The sequence below is a fragment of the Podarcis muralis genome, chromosome Z (genome assembly GCF_964188315.1).
Source record: "Podarcis muralis chromosome Z, rPodMur119.hap1.1, whole genome shotgun sequence".
NCBI lineage: Eukaryota > Metazoa > Chordata > Lepidosauria > Squamata > Lacertidae > Podarcis > Podarcis muralis.
In genome coordinates, this window is record NC_135673.1 from 33200145 (window position 1) to 33224527 (window position 24383).

A 24383-nucleotide genomic window follows, 5' to 3' on the forward strand; every position below is an offset into this window, starting at 1 on the left:
GGTTCTGTTGAGCTCACAGTTTATGTTTGTAATGGATTGGGTAGGTTAATACTCACAACATTTTGCTAAGAAGCCTTGACATCTTTTTATACCAAAAATAAAATAAAATAAAAGGTATTCAAAATAACAATTTCAAAAGCATTTAACTATTGTTTTTTTATTTAAAAAATGGGTGCAGAATGGTGGGGGCAGAAGTCAGGGTGGTCAACAGTAGGCGGAGCCAGGGGCAATGACTGATTCTAAGTTTGGCCACATCCTCCTTCCTGTTGAGTTCTGCAGGGACAAGACTGAGGGTGGATCTAAACACGGGGGGTGGGGTGGGGGAAGGTATAAATAAGTCAGGAATTAGATCATTATAACAAAAGAAAGAAATCTCTATGGAAAACCATGTTTTAAAATTTCCTGCTCTATGGCGCAATCTAGTGATGCATGTTTATAGCACATTCATATCACCATCTTTACTAACATAGCTGAGTCCTGAGACTGGAAAGGAGGAAGTGGAAAACCAGTGCCTAATATTGACATTTCTGCAAGGAATTTTCATTAGCATGACATAACTGTAGTACATTGTTCTCGCCAATACGTGTATTGTTATGTACACGTTTGGGTTGGAGACCTGCATCACACAATGCAGAGAAGTATACATTTCAAAGTATAGTTGCATTCTTCTTCAAATTAGATACTGTAGATTCCGGCATATAAGACGACTTTTTAACCCCGGAAAATCCTCTAAAAAGTTGGGGGTCGTCTTATACACCAGGTATGGGTTTGCTGGGCAGCGGCAGTGGGCGGCGGGCTCCGCGCCGGGAGGAAGCTGCCCGGCGAAGCTGCCCAGCGATGCTAATCCGGCTTCGCTGAGCAGCTTCCTCCCACCGCCCACTGCTGCAGCTGCCAATTTGGCGAGTCGTCTTATACGCCCAGTCGCCTAATACGCCGGAATCTACGGTACTGTCCTTCATCAAAAGATTCTCAGGGTGGTTCACAGAATAAAATGCAAGATAAAACACAAGTTATAAATTAAACCAAAGGAGCAAAATAATAACTCCCCCTCCCCCTCCCTACATTTAAAGGGCTGTAGGATATTAATCAGCCAAAGGCCTTTCTGAAGAGGAATATTTTCACCTTGCATCTGAAGATGTATAATGAAGGTGCCAGGAAAGCCTCCCTGGGAGAGCATTCCACGGATGGGGAGCCACTGCAGAGAAGGCCCTGTTCTTGTGTTGCCACCCTTGTGGAGGAGGCACATGAAGAAGGGCCTCAGAGGATGATCCCCGAATATGGGATGGTTTTTATGTTGAGAGGCAGTCCTTGAGATCCATGATTGCAGTTTGCTCACTGGTTCAGGAAGTTCATATTAGGTAGGTTCGTATAAAAATGCGAACTGAATCACTTTCTCCCCCATCCCTACATGGGAATGTGCATGCATGGAAACATACACACTGAGTCAGCAAGGGCAGATAGCTGCGTGCATTTAACCCCAATTACTGGTAGTATAGAAAGAGAACATCAGTATAGAAATAGCCCCTTTGCTGGTGTCAGCATATTGTATAATTTGGCTGTCTACAAGGACGCAGTTCAGGTTTTTCTTGCCCTCTCTTCCAGCGGTTCACATCATTGCTCACCTGCTCAACTTTGAGTGGTACAACCGTGCTAAGCAAGCAACAGACGGAGACCTGGCTTCCACCCTCTCACACTTACATGAGGACGATGGGTTGTGGCTAAACCCCATCCATTCAAACACTACGGTTGGTGCCTCACAAGCTTTGCTCAATAAACATCATTGAAGTTCTGAAAGGGAAAGTTGCTGGTGCTTCAGCCTTGCTGAAAGCTTCCTTTCCTTTTGACTGTAAGCAATAACTTGTCAGTGTTATGCATTTTGTTCTATTTAGAGCCTACTGGTGATTAGTTTTCATCTGGGTGTTATTAGTTCGTTGGTGTTATTTTTAAGGAGAATTTCAGCGGTGCGCTTGTATGTTCTGGGTTACTAGGATGTGTGAACGCAACCTAAGAGTCTATAGCCCTTATGAAGAAGACACCCCACTCAGCCTTGCTTGGACCAATCACCATCTCTCAACCTTACCTAACTTATTATTATTATTATTAAGCGGCTTCCAACAGAGTATTTAAAAAATGATACATTAAAATGTCTTCTAAAAGTCAAATATTTGTATGTCTGTTGGACATCTGATGGGAGAGTATTCCACAAGGTAGGCACCGCTACTGAGAAGGCGCTCTGTCTGGTTCCCTGTAACTTCATTTCTTGCAATGAGGAAACCCACCAGAAGGCCTCAGAGCTGGACCTCAGTCTCCATGCTGAACAATGGGGATGGAGACGCTCCTTCATGTATACAGCTATCTTTCAGTGTCATGGACCATGTACACCACCTTGAGCTCCTGGGAGAAAAGGTGGTATATAAATGTCATCGTTAAACCTTGTCTGTAAGCCAGAGCTTTTATCAAGCACAACTTTACATGTCATAATCTGGCTTTCATCTGCAGACACCCTTGTATGTGGCATTCACCACCATTCCTGGTATAACAGGTGTGATCATCACCTTGTCCTTCATCCTTATGGTCACTTCTTCTATGCAGTTCATCCGCAGAAACTACTTTGAGGTCTTCTGGTACACCCATCATCTCTTTGTTATCTACTTTCTGGGCCTCGTCATCCACGGCATTGCGTAAGGCACTTCTGCAATTGTGGGATAGGCTAGCTAGGATAGCTAGGAGTGGGCGAATCTAACCATTTCATGTTCCTCTTTTCCCTAAGAGGAATGTTAGGCTCTCCACAAATCAAAAGCAGTATTTGTGTGTCTCTCTGTGTGTGTTTTAAGTAGTCTTCCTGAAAATTCATTAGTTTTTTAGTGCGAATTTCTCCTAACATGCACATCTTGTTGTGTTGTTTTGCCTAATATACACCTTTTTTGTGAAACAATTTATCCACATATGGTGCATTTGAATGTTATTTTCACTAATATGTGTTTCTATGTGCACACTTCCCCACTGCTGATTTAAAGCAAAGAGCAACCTTTTTGCAACCCACACCTTACAACTGAAAACCAAACACAATATGAGCTGAAAGAGTCTATTGGAAAGGTTTGCTTAGCTCACATGGCCTGTATGAGCAAACCTCCTTTTCCACTACAGTGGTACCTTGGGTTACATACGCTTCAGGTTACAAACTCTACTAACCCAGAAATAGTGCTTCAGGTTAAGAACTTTGCTTCAGGATAAGAACACAATAGTGCTCCGGTGGCGCGGCAGCAGCAGGAGGCCCCATTGGCTAAAGTGGTGCTTCAGGTTAAGAACAGTTTCAGGTGAAGAACAGACCTCTGGAATGAATTAAGTACTTAACCCGAGGTACCACTGTACTGGGCTTTTGTTCCTTTCTTTCACATTTGCAGTTTTGATGGTTCTGTTCTTTTTTCCCAGAGGTCTTGTTCGTGGGCAGACAGACAAAAGCTTGGAGGAGAGCAATCCTAAGCTCTGTGCTGGGCAGTATACAGAGTGGGCTCAAGGCAACAGCACTCATTGCAAAGTGCCTGAGTTTCAGGGTCTTCCTGCTGAGGTAAGAATGACATACCATATTTTTCGCCCTATAGGACGCACTTTTCCCCCTCCAAAAATGAAGGGGAAATGTGTGTGCGTCCAATGGGGCGAATGCAGACTTTCGCACCGACCCCTCTCGCACTCCAGGCTTCAGGAAGTTATCCGCAAGCCTTGGGAGCACTGCGGGAGTTCCCGCTGGGCTCCCTAGGCTTGCGGAGAGCTGCCTGCAGCGCGCCCCAGGCTTTGGGCTTCGCGCAGCTCTGCACAAGCCATGGGAGCCCGGTGCGACTTCGCGCCGGGCTCCCACGGCTTGCGGAGAGCTGCCTGCATCCCTGCGGATAGCAGCCTGTTCTGGGGGCTGGGGTCGGGGGAAGCTCGGGCTTCTCCCGCCCCAGCCCCACGCCTGGGGGGGAAATAAATTTTTTTCTTTATTCCCCCCCCAAAAAAACACTAGGTGCGCCCTATGGGCCGGTGCGCCCTATGGGGCGAAAAATACGGTACAACATGAGGAAAGCACTGAAGGGATGAAGGTGGAAGGTTTCACAAGTGGGAAAATGCTGGCCCCGCAATTAAACTGTCCATTCTAACGTGGATGTTGTTTCTTTAAAGTCCTGGAAGTGGGTGTTGGCCCCGATAATTCTCTATGCCTTTGAGAGAGCCTTGAGGATTTGGCGTTCCTGCCAGAAGGTGGTTGTTGTAAAGGTAAGCATCTCTGCTTTCTTCTTCTTCTTGGCTTTGAGTTGGATACATAGGACACATTAAGTGTGCCTCAAGATGGAAGCACACCATACAACTGAAAGCAGACAGCTTCCCCCAAAGATTCATGGGAACTGTTGTTTGTTAAGGTTGTCGGGAATTGTAGCTCTGTGAGAGGTAAACAACAACAGTTCCCAGGATTCTCTGGGGGAAGTCATCTGTTTTAAACGTTCATCAAATGTGTTTTAAATATGTGGTGTGGATCTGCCCTCAGCTAGAGCTCAAGGAAATCAAGACAAGTTCTTCGTGTCAGTGGTAAATTGAGGGCACTTTCAGACTGCTGGTGTTTTCAGGTGGGATTCAATCGTATACCGGTTCAGCTTGTGAGTCAAGGCCCCGCTCCCCACTTGGTGATGAAATAAGATACATGGACACAAGTATTCGGGTTAATGGGCTAAAAAAGGCCACAACTTTATTGGTTACAGAATGTGAGTGGTATTGGCTTAGGCATTGGATCCGAACAGACTATACTTGACTCCTGCCCGCTCTGCAGGGAGTCATGCAAGGGTTAACAACCTGTAGGGGGAGCTTGTTGATGCGAATCAACTGGAAGCTTTCCCCTAGAGCAGCCTTTCTCAACCTGTGGGTCCCCAGATGTTGTTGAACTACAACTCCCATCACCCCTAGCTATCAAGGCCAGAGCTCAGGGATGATGGGAGTTGTAGTCCAACAAAATCTGGGGACCCACATGTTGAGAACCGCTGCCCTAGAGTCACCGGAGGGTCGTGCCATGGCCCTAGCCACCACCTAGGTGTCAGACAGGAACCACAACCGCCGGATTCCTTTAATGGAATACCCTTCAAGAGGAGGGGTGGGTGATGGTCACTGTGCCTAACCACCAAGTTGTGACAATTTGCTATGAGGTAGGCAATAAACCAAGCGGCTAGTTCCAATCTGCCAAGTGGAAAAAATTCCTACCAGGCCCCTTGGACAACCAAGGCGACCAGCCGAAGTCCATAGCAAGGGAAGGAGCTGAAGCAAAACCTAGAGGGTGGGTGGGCGGGTTGGTAATCCATGGAAGCCGTAAAAGCAAGGGAGAGCTCATGGGCCTGCGGCTGTTTAAATCCGGCTAAACCACGCCCCCCAGCGAGCTGGATTGGCTGGCTGAGGGGCGTGACGCGGGCCCAGGGCTCCAGTGACGGGGGGGCCTAGCCACACCCCCCCCCTGTGACTGCAGGAAGTGATTCCCGCTCACAACCCCTTCCCTCTGGGAAGAGCAGAGGCTTTCTGCAACTAAAGCTGATTTGGAACTGTTATACAGCAAACCTGCCCCCCCCCATCAGACTCTTTATGATAAATTGTGGGAAAATGCACTGGTAAGTATGGGGAAATCTTTGCTTGACACAATGTCATCCTACCACTCTGCAACCTGTTTACTGTTTACATCCTGATTTATTCGTTGGGGTACCAGACAACGTTATCTATTTAACAAGCACAGATTCTGATTTGTTTGCGGGGAAATTCTATGACGTTCTGCCATAGCAAGTCTTGTCCTCAAGTTTCCAGCGCATTTCCCTATCCCTTTCCTTATCACGGAATGTCTGGTCTTTTGGGGGAAGTGGGCTTGTTGTGCAAGACACCTCACCACCCCCGACTATAATGATGCAATATGAGTTTGCTAGAGTGTGATTGGAACTCCACCTGGAAACAGCCAGAGTCTGGAAGTGCTCCTGGCCTAATCAGATTGGGATGAAAGCTGACTAAAGCACAGCATCAAGAAGACACTGGACTTAAGTGGTCTTATGAGGGGCTCCTTCCGCCTCTACAGTGGACGCTCGGGTTGCGAACGTGATCCGTGTGGGATGCACGTCCACAACCCACAGTGTTCGCAACCCACAGCAGCGCGTTTGTGCACGCACGGGTTGTGATTTGGTGCTTCTGCGCATGCGCATAGCGCGATGTAGCACTTCTGTGCCTGCATGAACCCGAAACCCAGAAGTAGCCTGTTCTGGTACTTCCAGGTTTCAGCTGGTCCGTAACCTGAAAAAAACGCAACCTGAAGTGTCTGTAAGCCGAGGTATGACTGTACTGGCCCGCTCTGTTTGGGTGGGAGAATAGGTGGGGGGGGGGCCTTCCTGCTCATTCTGCTGGGTGGGGTCCTTGGCCTCTGTTCCAAAGTCCTGCATGGATGGGCCACTTCTTTCTGCCCTCTGAGGAAAAAGAGAGATCAAGAATGAGAAATGTAATTCTAAGTGTGTGCACATGTGCGCAGCCAACCCTCCCATGAAGCAGCTGCCTTCGGTGGTGGTAGTGGAAGAAGTGTACTCACCCACCCCACTAGCAGCCAAGGTAAGGAAGGCTTCAGCGGTGGCAGGGTGGTACAGTGTAGCTGCACAGCGTAGCTGCTGGTCTCCCTCGTCCCCCAGAAAAACCTCCCTTTAGCTGAGCCTTGGTAAGAGATTAGTGTTCTAGGAAGCCCTTGCAGGCCTACGTATTTTGCCTCAGGCGACAAAACATTCCTGGCTTCCTCTATAGCCAGTTTGTGAATAGATAACAGGAATCCTTGACAAAGAATACTGTAGGCTTTAGCTGTTATCTCCAGGACTTTTTATTTACTAAGAAAGTCTGGTGAGGAATAAATGAATAGGGGAGAGGGCAGAAACCTTATGATCCTGTTCTGCAACCCTGGTGTCATATGACATCTGCTTAGTAGGAATAAAGGTGAATTTTTTTCTTTTTTTCGGGGTGCCCCGCCTGCTTGGTGAGAGCTGGTTGGAATGCATTGCAATGCTTTTTCAATAAAGATGGCCTGTTTTGCTGACAATTTGTGTCCATATTCAGTTGGTTGATCCAGGCAGCCCTGTGTATCAGGCTTGAACCCTGAAATTTCCCTAACACATCAATAATAATAATAATTTATTATTTATACCCTGCCCATCTGGTTGGGTTTCCCCAGCCACTCTGGGCAGCTCCCAACCAAATATTCCCCATTTGTTGAATGCTCTTCGCAGGGAGACTTGCTTGGCTCCTTCATTACACCTCTTTTGGCACCAGACAAAAACATTCCTCTTCCCCTAGGCCTTTGGCTAATTAAAGAAACTATGGGCTTTTAAACTGTGTGTTGTTGTAAATAAAAATAATGCCCTTTTCCCTTATGGGGTATCCAAGAGCCCATATAGAGTCCTTACATAGGTTCCCTATTGGTAGGAGAAAATAACAGAGGCCAACCAGAGAATATTGAGAAGCAAAGCAGCTAGTAAGCTTGATCTTTATTGATCTGTTGCAACAGGGTACTCCCTCACACGCAGGAGAGGAGGAGGACCCAGAAAGATGGTGTGCAAGAGCTTATAAAGACTTTTGAAATTCCCATTATCTAGATCAAGACCACCCCCAGAAACATTATGCATACATCACAGAAGGGGTGTAATCTAAGACCACCCCTCAGATACATCCCACCTACATCACAGAAATTTAAATGTTGTTTTTCTCTTGTCACAGTTTATCTCCTGTCTGGCAAGTTACTTGATTGGATTTCCCGGGGAGCCTGGCCATTCTTTTGTAGTGGTAAAATATTTATTTCCTGGGCCAGGTCACAGGCTCACACCTTATTCAAACAGACATATCCTTGAGACAGGATTTGTGAGGAAAGAGACAATGGGGAGACTTTTCCAGTTTGACCTTGCAGAGACAACATTTGGTCAGTTTGGGAATCAAAATGGTTCCAGGTTGGCTTTCCTGTGCTGATCTATGTACGTGTGGTTATGAATGTTGCCATATATCTAAGACCATAAAATTCCTATCACATTATCCCCCCTTTGGGGCTAGAATTTTTCTTAAAAATTTTTGCCCCACAAATAATAACATCGTATGTTGTAAATGGATGTCTTTGGATGTCTTTGTATAAATATATCATATAAAAATAACACATGTTGCATTTTGCTACTAAATTACTTGTGGCATTCTAGCTCTTGGGAGAAACATTTTCTCAATAGTGGCTATGCTTTACATTTATCAGGAAGGTCCACTACTGACTGAAAAATGCAGTTGGTGTTTTGTCCTTCGCCATTTTTGTGTGTTTCTCAGGTGTCAAGCTAGCTCTTCTGTGGTCTCACACTGACATAGTGCTACAGCAACACATCCTGTCTGTTGAATCCCCTCGGGGCTTTCATTTAACCATGTCGCCTGGCATTCACCATAGCTGGCACAGGTTTGGACATCTCGTGAGGGAGATGCCTTGGCCTTGGCCTTTCTATGGGATTTTATTATAGGCTGTGGTCTTGCACTCATGGAAGTTGCTCACTTGCACTTAAAGGACCAAAAAGCTAATTGCAGCCTGGATACACTTGCCCAATTCAAACTGAGTCCAATTTGAATTTATCTTGCCCCATGGTTCTCAACTCTTCAAACCAATCTGTTAAAAGAAAACCATTCTTAAAAGGGCACTTTGTCCAAATAAGTCAATTTAACTCTATAAGGGATCATTCCTGCTAAACCAAAGCATTTGCACCTTCATGTACCTGGTGTTTTATGGATCCAGAAGCTTGTCCTTGGCAAAACGAGGTTTAACACATTTTAAAATGGATAGGGAAAGTTGGCAGAGTGCCAGGTGGAACAATGAAATGTGGTTATAAATTGAGCTAAACATTGGACTACACAATAGTGTGAGCTATTAGCAAGTATAAAATGCATGAGAATTCTCCATTGGTGTGTAAGCAATAAGACATTAAACATAAAAACACAAAAATTGCCCCCCTTTGTGGAAATCACACTGTCAGACACATTTCAACATTCTTACATAATAACACATAATACAAAAAAAAAAAACTAATTAAATATCAGTTGCATATCTTGACACAATTGTGATCTTTTACACATGTATCTTTTGAATCCTGGAGCACAGTCTTAAGGTTCAAAAGTGGGAAAATGTCCTTGCAATTCAAGTCCTCCCCCCTTTGTCAGCCCCACTCCCCATCAGTCTATATCATTTTAAAGAGATAGCTGTGGCCACTTTGAAAACTCTGGTGTTGCAGGTCTTGTGATGGCGAAGAACTCTGAGTTGAGGGGTTGTTGCTGCTTTTTCATCATCGCACATCTGTAGAAGTGATATCCTGTAAGGGGGCAGGGTTTTGGGGGGACTTAAAAGACAGAGTTAGGAAAAGGAAGGAGCAAAAGCCCCCTCCCCAAGAAAATCTCCTTGAGTTATTAGCTGCAAATAATAAAATCTTAGCATGTTAAGCATTTTACTCATTTTAATATTATTATCACATTTTCATATAATTACTGTTATTATCTGCTAAGTTTGTTTGCTTTCCTTCACTTAGTTTTTGTTGTCCCCCCCCATATTATTACATAAAAAATTACTCCACGTGTATAGAAAGAGAACTGTAAAAAATACAACAAAGGTTAAAAAATAAAAAAGAAAGCAAAAAATTAGATTACCAGTCAGATGAAAACATACTTGACACAAAGACATCAAATTTAGAAAAGAATTATTATTAAATAATAATAAGATATTATCAAAACCACACAGATTACCACTGGACTGAAAAAAATGGTAAAACAATGGAAAAAAGGTTCAAATTCAGCATGTGCTATCTGATAAGTAGAACTTGATGAAAATGACTTTCAACATGTGATGGACATGTCCCCAAAAGTAACACGCACACACACACACACACACACACACACACAATGACCTATGAGGAACCAAAGATAATTAAATGCTAAGACACACAATTTGTTTTTTGTTTAAACCTGAAGTCACCTGAAGTAACCTGTTTTGGCATTCTAACAACCCAATGAAAAACTGATTAATAAATGAACAATTATTTGTAACCTAAAAAAGTGTCAAAGCCACAAAGAGATAGAGGGAAATAAACTAATATAGCAGGGATTCAGACTTGTTTTGCTGAACAGAAGGAAAGTGACTGTTTGGCTTTAAGGTAAGAAAGACGAAAAGAAATACAAATGCAATTACTTTTTATAGAGTATTTAAATCACTGTTTGCATCCCCTCATTATCATTTGTGCTGTGGGAGAAAAGAAGGGACAAACACTTTGTTAATGGGGTTCACATATCCTGTTAAAAGAGAAAATTATTTCATGTGAGAAGTCTGCCAGGAAATGCTGTTCCTAAAATGCATAGACATATACACAAACAAACAAAAAAACCTGTTAAATCCCATTGGGGAGGCAAACTACTCAAGAGAGGAACTCACAGTGGGAGTGCTTTGATATTTACCTGTGAAAAGAACTCGGCATGTCAAGACCTGAAACCTGGCAACCTCTTGACCCTTGATGGTCCAGTACCCAACCCCTTTGTCTTAATTAGCCCCTGGAGCAAAAGACACATCAAGGATGATCTCCCCAATGGTTCCAAGTTCCACACAAGGAAATTTGAATAGGTTTCTCCCCACAGCACACTCTCCAAACCTCCTCTCCCCCCTCCTTCCTCTCTCTCTCTCTCTTTTAAGCTGATCTAGCCTCTGTGCATGTGCAGAGTTCATGTCTCAGCAAACCTTTTATACTATTGAAAATGTTGCATCTTTTGGCTAAATTAGAATTTGAATAAGGGAAGGGAAGGGTAAGGAGTAGATTTTAAAAATAGGGTTAGATTTTAAAACAAAAAGGAGAAACTCAGCAATTCAAGTATTCACCAAAGCTAGCAATTGCAGCCCAAGCAAAGGACTGCTTCCTTTATGTACAGGAAAGGGCTAATATCCCTCTGGCTATTCGCGGAACAATGCCACGCCCTTATATATGGGGAAAATGGCCAGAGAATTATTATTATTATTTTAAATATTCTCAGTCATTTCAGCCTCACCATTTGCAGACAAATTTTACTGCCCTTTATTTACAGGATTGGTCAAGGCTAATTCTACTTGATTATTCATTTGTATGTGCTTAAACTTTGAGTAGACTTTTAAGTCTGATTTTTGTAAATAATAGACAAAACGATAAACACTGTAATCACTTAAATGCCTGATATCACCAGTTCTGCTTCAAACATCATGGCTTCACCTCACACCTTTTAAAAAAACAAAGAGCAAATCTGGGCTCAGCCTCACCATTTGCAGACAAATTTTACTGCCCTTTATTTACAGGATTGGTCAAGGCTAATTCTACTTGATTATTCATTTGTATGTGCTTAAACTTTGAGTAGACTTTTAAGTCTGATTTTTGTAAATAATAGACAAAACGATAAACACTGTAATCACTTAAATGCCTGATATCACCAGTTCTGCTTCAAACATCATGGCTTCACCTCACACCTTTTAAAAAAACAAAGAGCAAATCTGGGCTGAATTTCAACACATCACCTCACCAGAATTTAAGAATTACCCTCCAATGCTTGCGAACACATGGCCTTCCCCACAGCCACAAATTGGGAGAGTTGAAAGGGACCCTGGGGTCATCTAGTCCAACCCTAAAATACAGGGTTCATAGCAAGATTTGTACTACCAGAGAGACACACACATACTTATGTACACAGACACAACTGGGGAAGAGATCACAAGCCATGCGCCTATCACAAACCATGCGCCTATCATGTACTAAGGAAGAGGAAAATAAAAGTACCCATAATTAAAACAGCCATAGATTTGATTTAAAAGGAATACAAGAGTGAACAATTTTCCTGAACTTGCAGAGGAATAGTAAGCCTAATCTATACCCCCGCCCCCCCTTTGCAGTTTCCTTTAAAGGAAGCTTACTCGGGAGTAAATTTACCTGGCACAGAATAAGAAGAAGGAAAAAAAAACCTGAAAGAGACAGAATGAAACAAGGGGGGGCATTTTCTAAGAAAAGAGGCCAGGACGTCTTATAGAGACTGATATCAGGAGCCTTACAATAATTCTTCTGTCCAACCAAATCAAAGTTAAAACTGGACTCACATATTTTTCTTAGAAGGAACACCATACTTTCATAGGCATATGCTTAATGAAATACATACACTGCATTTTAGCTTGAGAGAGCAGTTGGCTCAACTAGGCTTTTGCAGCAGAAACATTAGGTTAACTTCACATTCCAAGATAGACTGGAACACAGGTGTAGTCACAAACTCAAAAGTTACAACACAACATCATTTACCATTAGACTTAAAATCACCCTCCCCACTGAAACTAGAGGAAGGAGGTGGGGTAATCCTCCTTTCAGAACACAAGTAACACGTATACAGGATTTTACCACTTGGGAGAAAAACTCTCTTTTAGAGCCTCTTTCAAATAACAAACATTTGCACACTTCATTCTCAATTTTTGTCTTGTTTAAGATTGATAACGTTCAACATGGCTTTCTTAGATTTAGAACTTGGAGCAAGCTTGCATTTTTATTTTAGATGGCACATTCAAGATAAGCAGCTGCTGGATGTTACCTAAGTACAATTTAAACACAGGAAAAACGTTTCTTAAACACAAATTGAAGGGGACCGTCAGAGTCCAGGCGGGAAGTAAGCGCCAACTGGGCTTCTTTCCCAGCAGGAGTCTGTGGGTTCATTTCTTTTGATTGAGGTGCACCCATTTTATTAAGAATTTTTAATAGCGCTAGCTTTTACTTTTATACTGCAGTCGGGGTTTTATCCCCACTTTTCAGGAAACACAATAAATAACCCACAGTAGACTCAATTTGGACAACTCCGAGAATTAGTACTGTGACACACCGCCGTTCGTCTGGCCTGACTTACTAGGCTGGTACAGCTGTTGGCCTTTCCTGGCTACTAAGCTAACAGTGCGGTCAGCGATCTCAAACCCCCCCTTTGGTCATTACTCAGCCAGGGAGCCCACAGCAACCTCCTGCCTCTTACAATCTAACCTGAGAGTTCCCTACTGGACGCTTGCGTAGCGCAGTGCCAGATTGGGACTCAGAAATGACAAAGAAGGAAAGGAATCAGGTGCCCTTGCTTTCTCTGCTCACAGGTCATCTCTAACAAAGATCGCCATGGCAGAGGTGCGGCTGCACCTGGGAGTTATAGTTTTCAGTACAGAAGAAAAAGCACGACCTTTTTCTGGGCAAAACTCCGAAGGAATAGGTCGGCATATAGACTGTAGAAGGGAAATAAAAGAAGTCACACACAACTTTTGCCTGGGCATACTCCGAAGGGCTAGGGCTGGTGTTGAGATTGAGGGGACAGAAAGGAGGAGAAGACAATTTTTAGATGAGGAAAGAAGTAGAAAGTTTAGATTTGAAGGAAAAAGGAAGAGTTAAAGAATTTTGGTTGCTGTGGTTTAGAGACCCCAACCCACTCCCAGTGTTTCCTACTTAATACTCACTTCCGCATGCGCTGTTCCTGGTGATCCCACGATCTCTTGACTGGTTGTTTAAGGCCGGCCTGATCAAGCGTTGCTTCCTCTGGTTAGCCCCGCTGAACCTCCAGTTATTTCCAGACCCTGGGATCGATGGAGGACTGGTTATTCCTCCTGGCAAACTGCCTGGTGCGCGCTGGATAACCAGTCCTTCCTCGCTTCCAGAATCCGGGTAACCAAAAGTCCCTTCGTGCGTGGTCGCCATCTGTTGTAAATAAAAATAATGCCCTTTTCCCTTATGGGGTATCCAAGAGCCCATATAGAGTCCTTACATAGGTTCCCTATTGGTAGGAGAAAATAACAGAGGCCAACCAGAGAATATTGAGAAGCAAAGCAGCTAGTAAGCTTGATCTTTATTGATCTGTTGCAACAGGGTACTCCCTCACACGCAGGAGAGGAGGAGGACCCAGAAAGATGGTGTGCAAGAGCTTATAAAGACTTTTGAAATTCCCATTATCTAGATCAAGACCACCCCCAGAAACATTATGCATACATCACAGAAGGGGTGTAATCTAAGACCACCCCTCAGATACATCCCACCTACATCACAGAAATTTAAATGTTGTTTTTCTCTTGTCACAGTTTATCTCCTGTCTGGCAAGTTACTTGATTGGATTTCCCGGGGAGCCTGGCCATTCTTTTGTAGTGGTAAAATATTTATTTCCTGGGCCAGGTCACAGGCTCACACCTTATTCAAACAGACATATCCTTGAGACAGGATTTGTGAGGAAAGAGACAATGGGGAGACTTTTCCAGTTTGACCTTGCAGAGACAACATTTGGTCAGTTTGGGAATCAAAATGGTTCCAGGTTGGCTTTCCTGTGCTGATCTATGTACGTGTGGTTATGAATGTTGCCATATATCTAAGACCATAAAATTCCTATCACAGTGTGTGGTGGTTGGGTTATTGTTTTATTTGTTACAGTAGAACCTCAGTTGTTTAATGTCTCCATTGACAAATGTTTCGGCTTTCGAACGCCCAAAACCCGGAAGTAACTGCTTAGGTTTTCGAACGATTTTCGGAAGCCGAACATGCCGTCCAGCTTCCGTTTTGAGTTTCCCTGTTGTATTGAGGCTTACGCTTTCAGTTTTCAGACATTTTGGAAGTCGAGTGGTCTTCCGGAATGGATCACGTTCAAATACTGAGGTTCCAGTGTATTATGTTATGTGTTTTTATACTGTAAACTGCCCCGTGATCCTCGAATGATGGTTGGTATACAAATTTAATACATTAAATAATAAATAAATGAGTTTTGTTGCTTCTCCACTCTGAGCATAATGTGGGAATGTGGAAGCCTGTGGCTGTTGCTTGCTGCGAGATCCTTTAGCCGCGGGTTATTTATGCTGTGGGTAAAAGCCTCAGCGCCTAGGGCTTGCCGATCGAAAGGTCGGCGGTTCGAATCCCCGCGGCGGGGTGCGCTCCCGTTGCTCGGTCCCAGCGCCTGCCAACCTAGCAGTTCGAAAGCACCCCCGGGTGCAAGTAGATAAATAGGGACCGCTTACTAGCGGGAAGGTAAACGGCGTTCTGTGTGCGGCTCTGGCTCGCCAGAGCAGCGATGTCACGCTGGCCACGTGACCCGGAAGTGTCTCCGGACAGCGCTGGCCCCCGGCCTCTTGAGTGAGATGGGCGCACAACCCTAGAGTCTGTCAAGACTGGCCCATACGGGCAGGGGTACCTTTACCTTTACCTTTATATTTATTTATGACTTCCCAGGAGGCACCCAATACAGTTTACAGTACAACAACAAAAGACAAATGGCAGCGGAATGTTTTAAAAGCAGCTAAAATTTTTGCATATATAAAAACCAATCTTAAACAAGTCATAGGAATATTAAAAAGAAATCTAAAAAGAGCAACCAACAACAACAAACCGTATGTCAAACCAATTAAAATCCAATAGAGATGCAAGCCAGGATAAAAGCCTCCATGTAAAATTCTTGTTGAAAATGTTCAGCAGGTGCCAAAATGACAGTTACGGCTCACGTCCTCCAAGAGTGGGCGGGGTTTGCGACACTGCGCAGGGCTTCCCAGGACCAGGGTGCCACCCACCTTGGCTACAGGATGGCCATGGGGGTAGGCTCCAGGGACAGGGTTTAGCATGTGGGCTCACAATGGCGAACTTCTGTACAGTGGTACCTCGGGTTACAGATGCTTCAGGTTACATACGCTTCAGGTTACAGATACCGCTAACCCAGAAATATTACCTCGGGTTAAGAACTTTGCTTCAGGATGAGAACAGAAATCGTGCTCCGGCGGCGCAGCAGCAGCAGGAGGCCCCATTAGCTAAAGTGGTACTTCAGGTTAAGACGTAGCTGTCAACTTTTCCCTTTTCTTGCAAGGAATCCTATTCGGAATAAGGGAATTTCCCTTAAAAAAGGGAAACGTTGACAGCTATGGGTTAAGAACAGTTTCAGGTTAAGAATGGACCTCCAGAATGAATTAAGTTCTTAAACCTGAGGTATTTCTGTAGTTGGGTGGCTTGTCTATTGCCTTTTAAGTGCTTTTAAGTGCCAGGAAAAGACCTTGGGCATTGAGATTTCTGGCCCCAGAAGAAGGCCAGCTGCTTTAAAGTCAAGACCAATTAATATTTCCTTTCGGATGGTAGAGGGAGTTTTCCTCACCCTTTCGATGTCAGCATGACTTTTGTTTGCAGGCCATTATGCACCCTTCAAATGTCCTTGAGCTGCAGTTGTACAAGAAAGGATTCAGCATGGAAGTAGGGCAGTATGTTTTCCTCAACTGCCCATCTATCTACTATTTGGAGTGGCATCCATTCACCCTCACATCTGCTCCAGAGGAAAAGTTATTCTCTGTCCACATCAGGGCAGCAGGCGATTGGACAGAGGCTCTGATTGACAACTTTAAGCAGCCGAACCCGGTGATGCCCAGGTGAGTAGCTGCGTAAACCAGCAACCATTTGCCTTCGATGAGGCCATTGGGGGGTGAAGCAGCAGCAACTCCCTCTTATGCTCAGGCTCAGGTACATGAGCTGCTCAGTTACTGTGTGGCCTGCAGATGCGAAGGGCTTTGGAGAGGAGAAATATCAAGGCAGTCCAGCCAAACAGGAAAGAAACTGCTGTACAAATCCAAAAATATTTCCATCATTAGAACAAAGTTTGCAATGGGCCATTGAAGGATGGATTTGGAGACAGGGCGAGGAGAAGGCAAAAGGACTGGGAAGAACATTGGTGGCAAGACAACAATGCCCATTTACACCACAAAGAACTCATAACCCACCTACTTTCAGCAGCCAGAAACACCATAACCAGACACTGGAGAGACCTGTCAGGAGTGAGCATAGACCAATGGTACCAAATAGTATGGGAAACAGCCCTACTAGAAAAATTAACCAATAAACTGAAACTGACACAGGGACAAACAGAAGAAGAGGCCTTTACCCCTGTATGGCTCCCCTTTATCACATACACAGCCCAACAAGACAATGACAATAATCCACCAACAGCATACAAATCAATATGGCTAACCTGATCCAAAACACCCACCCACCCCACGAAAACAAAGACCACCACAGCCAACCACAAATGAACAGCCACACCCTAGGCCAACCCCAACCTCTCTCAACACCAAAGGAACACAAGCGAACAGCATGAGCAACACTGACACCAAACCCTACATACATTAAACAAAATAGAAACATCACCACCTGATCCCCCCCCACCCATATCCCCCCCCCCCCCAATGTCTCAAGAAATGAAACTGATTTGTAAAAATGTTACATGGAAAAAATATGAGAGACATTACACTTACTTCTGTAAAACAAGAAAATCTTTAATATTTTTTTTTTAAAAAAAAGGAAAAACGTTGGTGGATAGGCACAGCAGAACTGGTCATAGGTGAGGTCTATGGGTAAAAGGAAGATCATTAGGGGTCTGGCCTGGAAGCGTTAAATGTGGAATGCACCAGAATAACATTCCTGCTAAAGGTAAACTATTTTTTGCAGGCTTTCTTGAGACGGCTTCCCCTGAAAGGCTGCATACTTTCAGTAATAAATTGATTATTGATTCAGTTTGTGGAACTAAATTTTTCTGAGCACAAAGTTCTATGCAGCACATAGATTTTCTCAACTTTCCAGGATTGAAGTAGATGGTCCCTTTGGCACTGCCAGCGAAGATGTGTTCCAGTACGAGGTGGCCATGTTGGTGGGAGCTGGGATTGGAGTGACACCATTTGCCTCTGTGCTGAAATCCATCTGGTACAAGTTCCAGCACGGTGACCAGGGTCTCCAAACAAAAACGGTATGGTGGATCGCCCCATTGCACTGAGACCAATATGAAATAAATTCGGTTTGCTAGAGAATGCTAGTCTTTGAGTTGCAGGGAGTGAAGACTCCCTCTGACATGTAGTATCTCGCAGCCTCAAACTAGGGACAGGTTATATCCCCACCCTGCCCCCGCTCAGAATATTGAAAATGACTGGAAATGTAATTGCATCACCACCCACCTCTTTTCCAAACAATTCTGCAGGTTTTGGATTGCTTCAAAAATGTACAAGCCAGAAACACACATCAAGAAACCAGAAAGATGCAAAAAAGAAAAGAAAACGATAGTGAAATGAAAAAGAGATGGAACTTGTTCTCAAAAGTGCCAACCATTTGGATTTATTAGTGCACCTAAAAGCTTTCAGACTGTTACATGCCACACCAATCTCTGAGTGGTCCGAGATTCCAGGGGTCCAGGCAGTTACCCAGGGTTCGTGTTTCCTTTGGAAATGAGGCACAGGCAGTGGTGCCTTTAGGATATATGGTTCATTTACACAGATACAGTGGTGCCCCGCAAGACGAATGCCTCACAAGACGAAAAACTCGCTAGACGAAAGGGTTTTCCGTTTTTTTGAGTTGTTCCGCAAGACGAATTTCCCTATGGGCTTGCTTCGCAAGACGAAACGTCTTGCGAGTTCTTGCGAGTTTGTTTCCTTTTTCTTAAAGCTGCTAAGCCGCTAATAGCCGCTAAGCCGCTAATAGCCGCTAAACCACTAATAGCCGTGCTTCGCAAGATGAAAAAACCGCAAGACGAAGAGACTCGCGGAACGAACAGATTAATTTCGTCTTGCGAGGCACCACTGTAAATAACCTGAACCTATGATGGAGGAGCTTCTAGCATATTGTACTCTGAGCCCCATTTCTCCAGTTTTCAGCCACTTGCAAACTGCAACTACTTTTCCTTTTGCGATCTTCCCAAAGACCATGGTGGGGCTCCACCCATTTGCTGGCTTGGTTGATGGCTTTCTTAATGGGTTATCTCCCCTTTGTCTCTATTGATGGAGCCAACCGGGCTTATATTTCAACCTGGCTTAGATTTTAACATTTGCTGGGTGCAGGAGTTAGAATCATACAATTGTGGAGTTGGAAGGGACCACGAGGGTCATCTAGTCCAACCCCCTGCATTGCAGGAATCATTTGCCCAATGTGGGGCTCGAACCCCCAACCCTGCGACCCCACAGATCACGTTCGCAACCCGAGGTATGACTGTAGCTGTCTTATCTGGCACCATGAGGAAGATGATGGCGTAAGGTAGATAATTAGCATTTGTACAAGCACGTTCAACTGTCATAAAACCTAATGGCTAAGCTGTACTGAGGCATATTAGTTGGCATTTTTTTGAACATAACAAAATAGGACAGAAGCAATGAGTGGTGCTGTGGGTTAAACCACAGAGCCTAGGACTTGCTGATCGAAAGGTCGGCGGTTCGAATCCCCGCGGCGGGGTGAGCTCCCGTCATTCGGTCCCAGCTCCTGCCCACCTAGCAGTTCGAAAGCATGTCAAAGTGCAAGTAGATAAATAGGGACCGCTTTCTAGCGGGAAGGTAAACAGTGTTTCCGTGTGCGGCGCTTGTGCTGGCTCGCCAGATGCAGCTTCGTCACGCTGGCCACGTGACCTGGAAGTGTCTCCGGACAGCGCCGGCTCCCAGCCTCTTGAGCGAGATGAGCGCGCAACCCTAGAGTCGGTAGGGCAGGGGTACCTTTACCTTTTTAATGAGTATAACGGGACGCGGGTGGTGCTGTGGTCTAAACCACAGAGCCTAGGGCTTGCCAATCAGAAGGTTGGCGGTTCGAATCCCTGTGACGGGGTGAGCTCCCATTGCTTGGTCCCCGCTCCTGCCAACCTAGCAGTTCGAAAGCACGTCAGAGTGCAAGTAGATAAATAGGTACCACTCAGGCGGGAAGGTAAAAGGCATTTCCGTGCGCTGCTCTGGTTCGCCAGAAGTGGCTTAGTCATGCTGGCCACATGACCTGGAAGGTGTACTCCGTCCCCCTCGACCAGTAAAGCGAGACGAGCGCCACAACCCCAGAGTCGTTCGCGACTGGACCTAACGGTCAGGGGTCCCTTTACCTTTAATAACACAATAGGTAACCATGGCTCTGTTGTATCTTCTTAAAAGGTCTCTGTGATGGCACAGGTTGTTGCCTGCACTATGGGAAGGAAGTGGGGAAAACTACCCAGTCAAACCAAGCTCTCCTCCTTAACTCGACCGCTGTCACTAAATGGATGTCTGTTTTTATTAAGTTGACAAAGCAGACGACACAGAGATTTCTCCAAGTAGTTCTTTATAGTAAGCTGGAACTGAACTGAACTGAACACAGCTCAGCCAGCCTGCTTTTATAGGCAGCCGGCTGTCACATTGTAACAACAACAGCCCAGGGTTTCCCGCCTAAATTAACTGATGTGGACCTGAGTGAAAACTATATACACAATACCCCCAATGGCCAGGGTGAGAACTTCAATACATAACAGTTTTCTTTGGCTGCCTCCACTAAACAACTTTTAAAACTCGTGGACTTTAACTGGCCCAACCTGGGTGGAACACTTAAATATTGCTAAACAACAAGCTGCAGACAGGTGTGTGTGTCCCCCAGCATTTTTCTTAAAGCAATAAGTGGGACTGGGGGTGTCGTGTGAGTAGGCCTGCTGGGTGCATTTTTCTGGTGGCGTTGGCAGGGTGGTGTGAGGAGGATGCAACAGGCATGCACCCATCAAATCGGTCCCATCGGACTGATTGGAAGGGCGCATGCCTACCCGGCTGTGTCCTCCTCACGTTGCCCTCCATGCCCCCCCTCCCACTGGGCACCATGAAGACACGCCCTACCACTGAGTTGGACAGTTTAGAGAAAATGGTTTTAGGGGAAAATGCATTCTAATTTTATAAGAACAAATGAAAATAACCAGAAGTAAGTGTGCCCGGCTATGCTTATTCTGGGCTTTTCCCAACCAAGCCAGTAGTTACCACCTTGTACCCCTCAGTTCATCCCTTCATAATCCTTTCCTAGTTTTGTCTTCCTGCTGCTCTTCAGCTTTAAAAGTCTTGCTCCACGACCTTCTGACCCCACAATAACTGTTTTACTCAGTTTCCTAGCTTGCTTATACAGTGGTACCTTGGGTTACAGACGCTTCAGGTTACATACGCTTCACGTTACAGACTCCGCTAACCCAGAAATAGTACCTCGGGTTAAAAACTTTGCTTCAGGATGAGAACAGAAACTGTGCTTTGGTGGCGCAGCAGCAGCAGGAGGCCCAATTAGCTAAAGTGGTGCTTCAGGTTAAGAACAGTTTTAGGTGAAGAACAGACCTCCGTAACGAATTAAGTACTTAACCTGAGGTACCACTGTATATGCAGTTTGTCTCTCCCAACCTTCAGTCACTCAGAAGGCGAATAACCTTCTGTTTTACTTTTTATTTTCCCTTAATCACCTGGTTAACTAGGCTGAATCTTTGACCCTCCCCTGCAAAAATTTCCTGAATGAAACTTCCTCTTCACCTTTTAGTTTTGCTTTGAAACTTTGTCTTTCCTGTGCCTTTAAAATGAAAAACAACATTAAAAAAAACCATTTTGCAATCAAAAGACAAACACAAAGATGGGATGGGCAGTATGCAGTGCTTTTTTAAAAAGAAAAGAAAAAAGTTGCTGGTACTCACCACAAAGTTGTTACAGTATGTGCCATGTTTTTAACCTTTGGTGAAAAAAAGTTGCCAATACTGCGTATCCTTGGGTACCACCAGGAGGGGGTGGGGAAAGCACTGGGTGTATATGTAAAATGGAACTGGGTCTAATTCTGAAATGCCCTTGCTGTTGCTAAATCTTTGTGTTTCTCAGTTAACAGTTATAAAGGTTAAAGAGAGACATTTGTTCTCATTATGGAGCTCTGGGAAGCCAAAATGTGTATAATTCGTAGCACCAAGTCTGCAGTTCCCAGGTGTGAAGGAAGGCGCGACAACTAAGCTATTACACAACCAGTATAAATTTGTAGCATACCCATAGCCTCTCTCTTGCTTCATCCCCCATAATCCTTCTACTTCACAATAGAAAAATAAAAAAGCAGCAGCAAACATTGCAAAGCTGCTAGTGCCGTCCACAGTCAGCTAACCAACCTACTCCTTGCAAACCATTGTCTTAAAAGTTGTCTCCAGTTTCAATAGCTCTTCTCTTCCTCTGTGTTCTTAAGATTTACTTCTACTGGATCTGTCGAGAGACAGGGGCCTTTGCCTGGTTCAGGGATCTGCTGGCCTCTCTGGAACAAGAGATGGATGAGTCTGGCAGGGCAGGCATGCTCAGCTACCATCTCTACCTCACAGGCTGGAACAGCAGTATGGTGAGTCACGCAGCATCCCCCTTGTGAACTTGCTTCCATTGGCAGGCTGTGCACACCCTTCTCAGAAGAGCAAGCTTCTGAAAGTGCCCTGATCCTTTTGTCAAGGAAACACACACAAAACGTGCAGCAGCTTTTGTTTGAGACGTCAGCAATGTACCACATTGTCCTTTTGCAAGGGCTGAAGTTCGAAGCATAGCTGTCAACTTTCAGATTTGAAAATAAGGGATCAGCAGCCTCGAAAATAAGGGATCAGCAGCCTCACCTGTCCTGGGGACAGTCCACGGGATATCTAACAATCTGGGATAGCAGCGGGAAACAGCACTGGGATAAGGGAATTTCCTGAAAAAAAGGGAAGGTTGACAGCTATGGTTCCAAGGCACTTTCAAGTACCAGTCTCTTCTAGAGCAGCTATGAGGCAGCGGCACTTTCTGATTTCTGCTGTGCCACCACAACTCTGATCATCCCTGTCCGCTGCTGGAGCTGCTGGGAGTTGGAATCCAACAATACGTGGATGGCTGGAGGTTAGGATGGCCAGTTGTGCATTGCCCCCCCAAAAGAGGATTAGCTTCACACACACAAAATAGCCGATAAAAGATGGGATCGATTTGCATAAAATGTATTGACGCAAATCTGGAAATATTTACTAGAATTCAGAGAGAAATATCAATGCAGTAAGCCCGCAACTTAAAATCACTTTTCTTATGCGATGGCATCCCTATGCAGGTATCTGAAATAAATAAATAAATAAATAAATAATAGAGAAAATTCTGAGAAAATCAAAATACACAGTTGAAAAATGTTGGGAGGCGGGAGAATGGAACACAACAGTTGGCAACAGCCATTTCACTCACCTTGGGAGTGTGTTTGGGCATCGTCAGAGAGTTGGAGCTGGAGAGTGAGGTAAAGGTAAAGGGACCACTGACCATTAGGTCCAGTCGTGGCCAACTCTGGGGTTGCGGCACTCATCTCGCTTTATTGGCCAAGGGAGCCAGTGTACAGCTTCCGGGTCATGTGGCCAGCATGACTAAGCCGCTTCTGGTGAACCAGAGCAGCGCACGGAAACGCTGTTTACCTTCCCGCCAGAGTGGTACCTATTTATCTACTTGCACTTTGACGTGCTTTCGAACTTCTAGGTTGGCAGGAGCAGGGACTGAGCAATGGGAGCTCACTCCCTCACGGGGATTCGAACCGCCGACTTCTGATTGGCAAGTCCTAGGCTCTGTGGTTTAACCCACAGCACCACCCGCGTCTCACGGAGAGTGAGATAGGGCCTTGCAAAAGCACGGAGAGCAAGCAGTTAGAGGTGATCTGAGAAAGAGGATGTGCAGGGTTTTGTTTTTGTTTTTTACATTTTTAGGGTTTTTTTACGGGTTGTTTTAAGGTGTTTTCCAGGCTTTATGTGCTTGGACGTTTGCATGTGGTTCCCAGGAGCAGAACCCTTGCATAAATTGTAGGCTTACAAGGGCAGCCACACTAAAAGCCCTGTTCTCAGAAGTCTGCTCCCCAGTAACTTGAGAGATCTTTGGAACTTGCAGGAGAAGCTGCAAGTACTCTTTGGTGAGAGAACCCCAGCAGAGATTTGAAGTTTCAAAACATGCGGCAAAGTAAAGCGTGGAAATATAGGTTGTAAAGCTTTAAAATGTGCTCTTTAAAGCAAGTTCCAAAAGTTCCCTAAAAAGTTTCTTTCCAAAGTTTCCCTCTTCCCCAAGCATAGGGAAAAGACCACACGTGTGGTAAGTTAAGAAATAGTTTACTAACAAACTCTCCAAAGGTCTATTCTGCATTTCAGAATAGTTGCACAGGCTGTAAAACTAAGCTTAGTTACAAAATGGAGAAAGTTCCTAAATTATTAGTATCAGAATGCAGGAATGGCATGCAACAGCCATGAATTTGAGAAGGAGCAACCAGCTCAAACCTCTTCACCCGCTGAGCTTCTCAGGTAGACTAGGAGACACCAAAAGCTTGATTACTTAGTTCCTCCCATAGTAAGGGGAAGTGGACACATCTAAGCCTGGCAGAACAGCTTAGTCTATGCTATTAACCCCTTCCTGCATTAATCAGACTTAAGCATGTTGGTTATATGAAGCTCATTTCCCCATAATCTGCACAAACTTTCCTCCTTAAAAGTGATACCATAGCCCCTTGCCTCTGGAGCAGAGCCTCAGAAAATGGCCTGGGCAGGTTCCTTTGGGAGCAGAGTGCTTGTTCAGATACCCAGGGGCCAAGCATCTATAG

At 44.8% G+C, this 24383-nt stretch overlaps 1 protein-coding gene across 2 annotated transcripts in view; it reads left to right on the forward strand.

Moving 5' to 3' along the window:
* Positions 1 to 24383, forward strand: part of NOX1 (NADPH oxidase 1) — a 48604-nt gene that overhangs the window by 22951 nt on the left and 1270 nt on the right. For both annotated transcript variants that reach the window (XM_077922747.1, XM_077922746.1), the window contains 7 exons: positions 1603 to 1745; positions 2500 to 2681; positions 3433 to 3568; positions 4159 to 4251; positions 16197 to 16432; positions 17637 to 17799; positions 22002 to 22148. In XM_077922747.1, the coding sequence (XP_077778873.1) occupies positions 1603 to 1745; positions 2500 to 2681; positions 3433 to 3568; positions 4159 to 4251; positions 16197 to 16432; positions 17637 to 17799; positions 22002 to 22148 (1100 nt within the window). The remainder of the gene's footprint in view (positions 1 to 1602; positions 1746 to 2499; positions 2682 to 3432; positions 3569 to 4158; positions 4252 to 16196; positions 16433 to 17636; positions 17800 to 22001; positions 22149 to 24383) is intronic.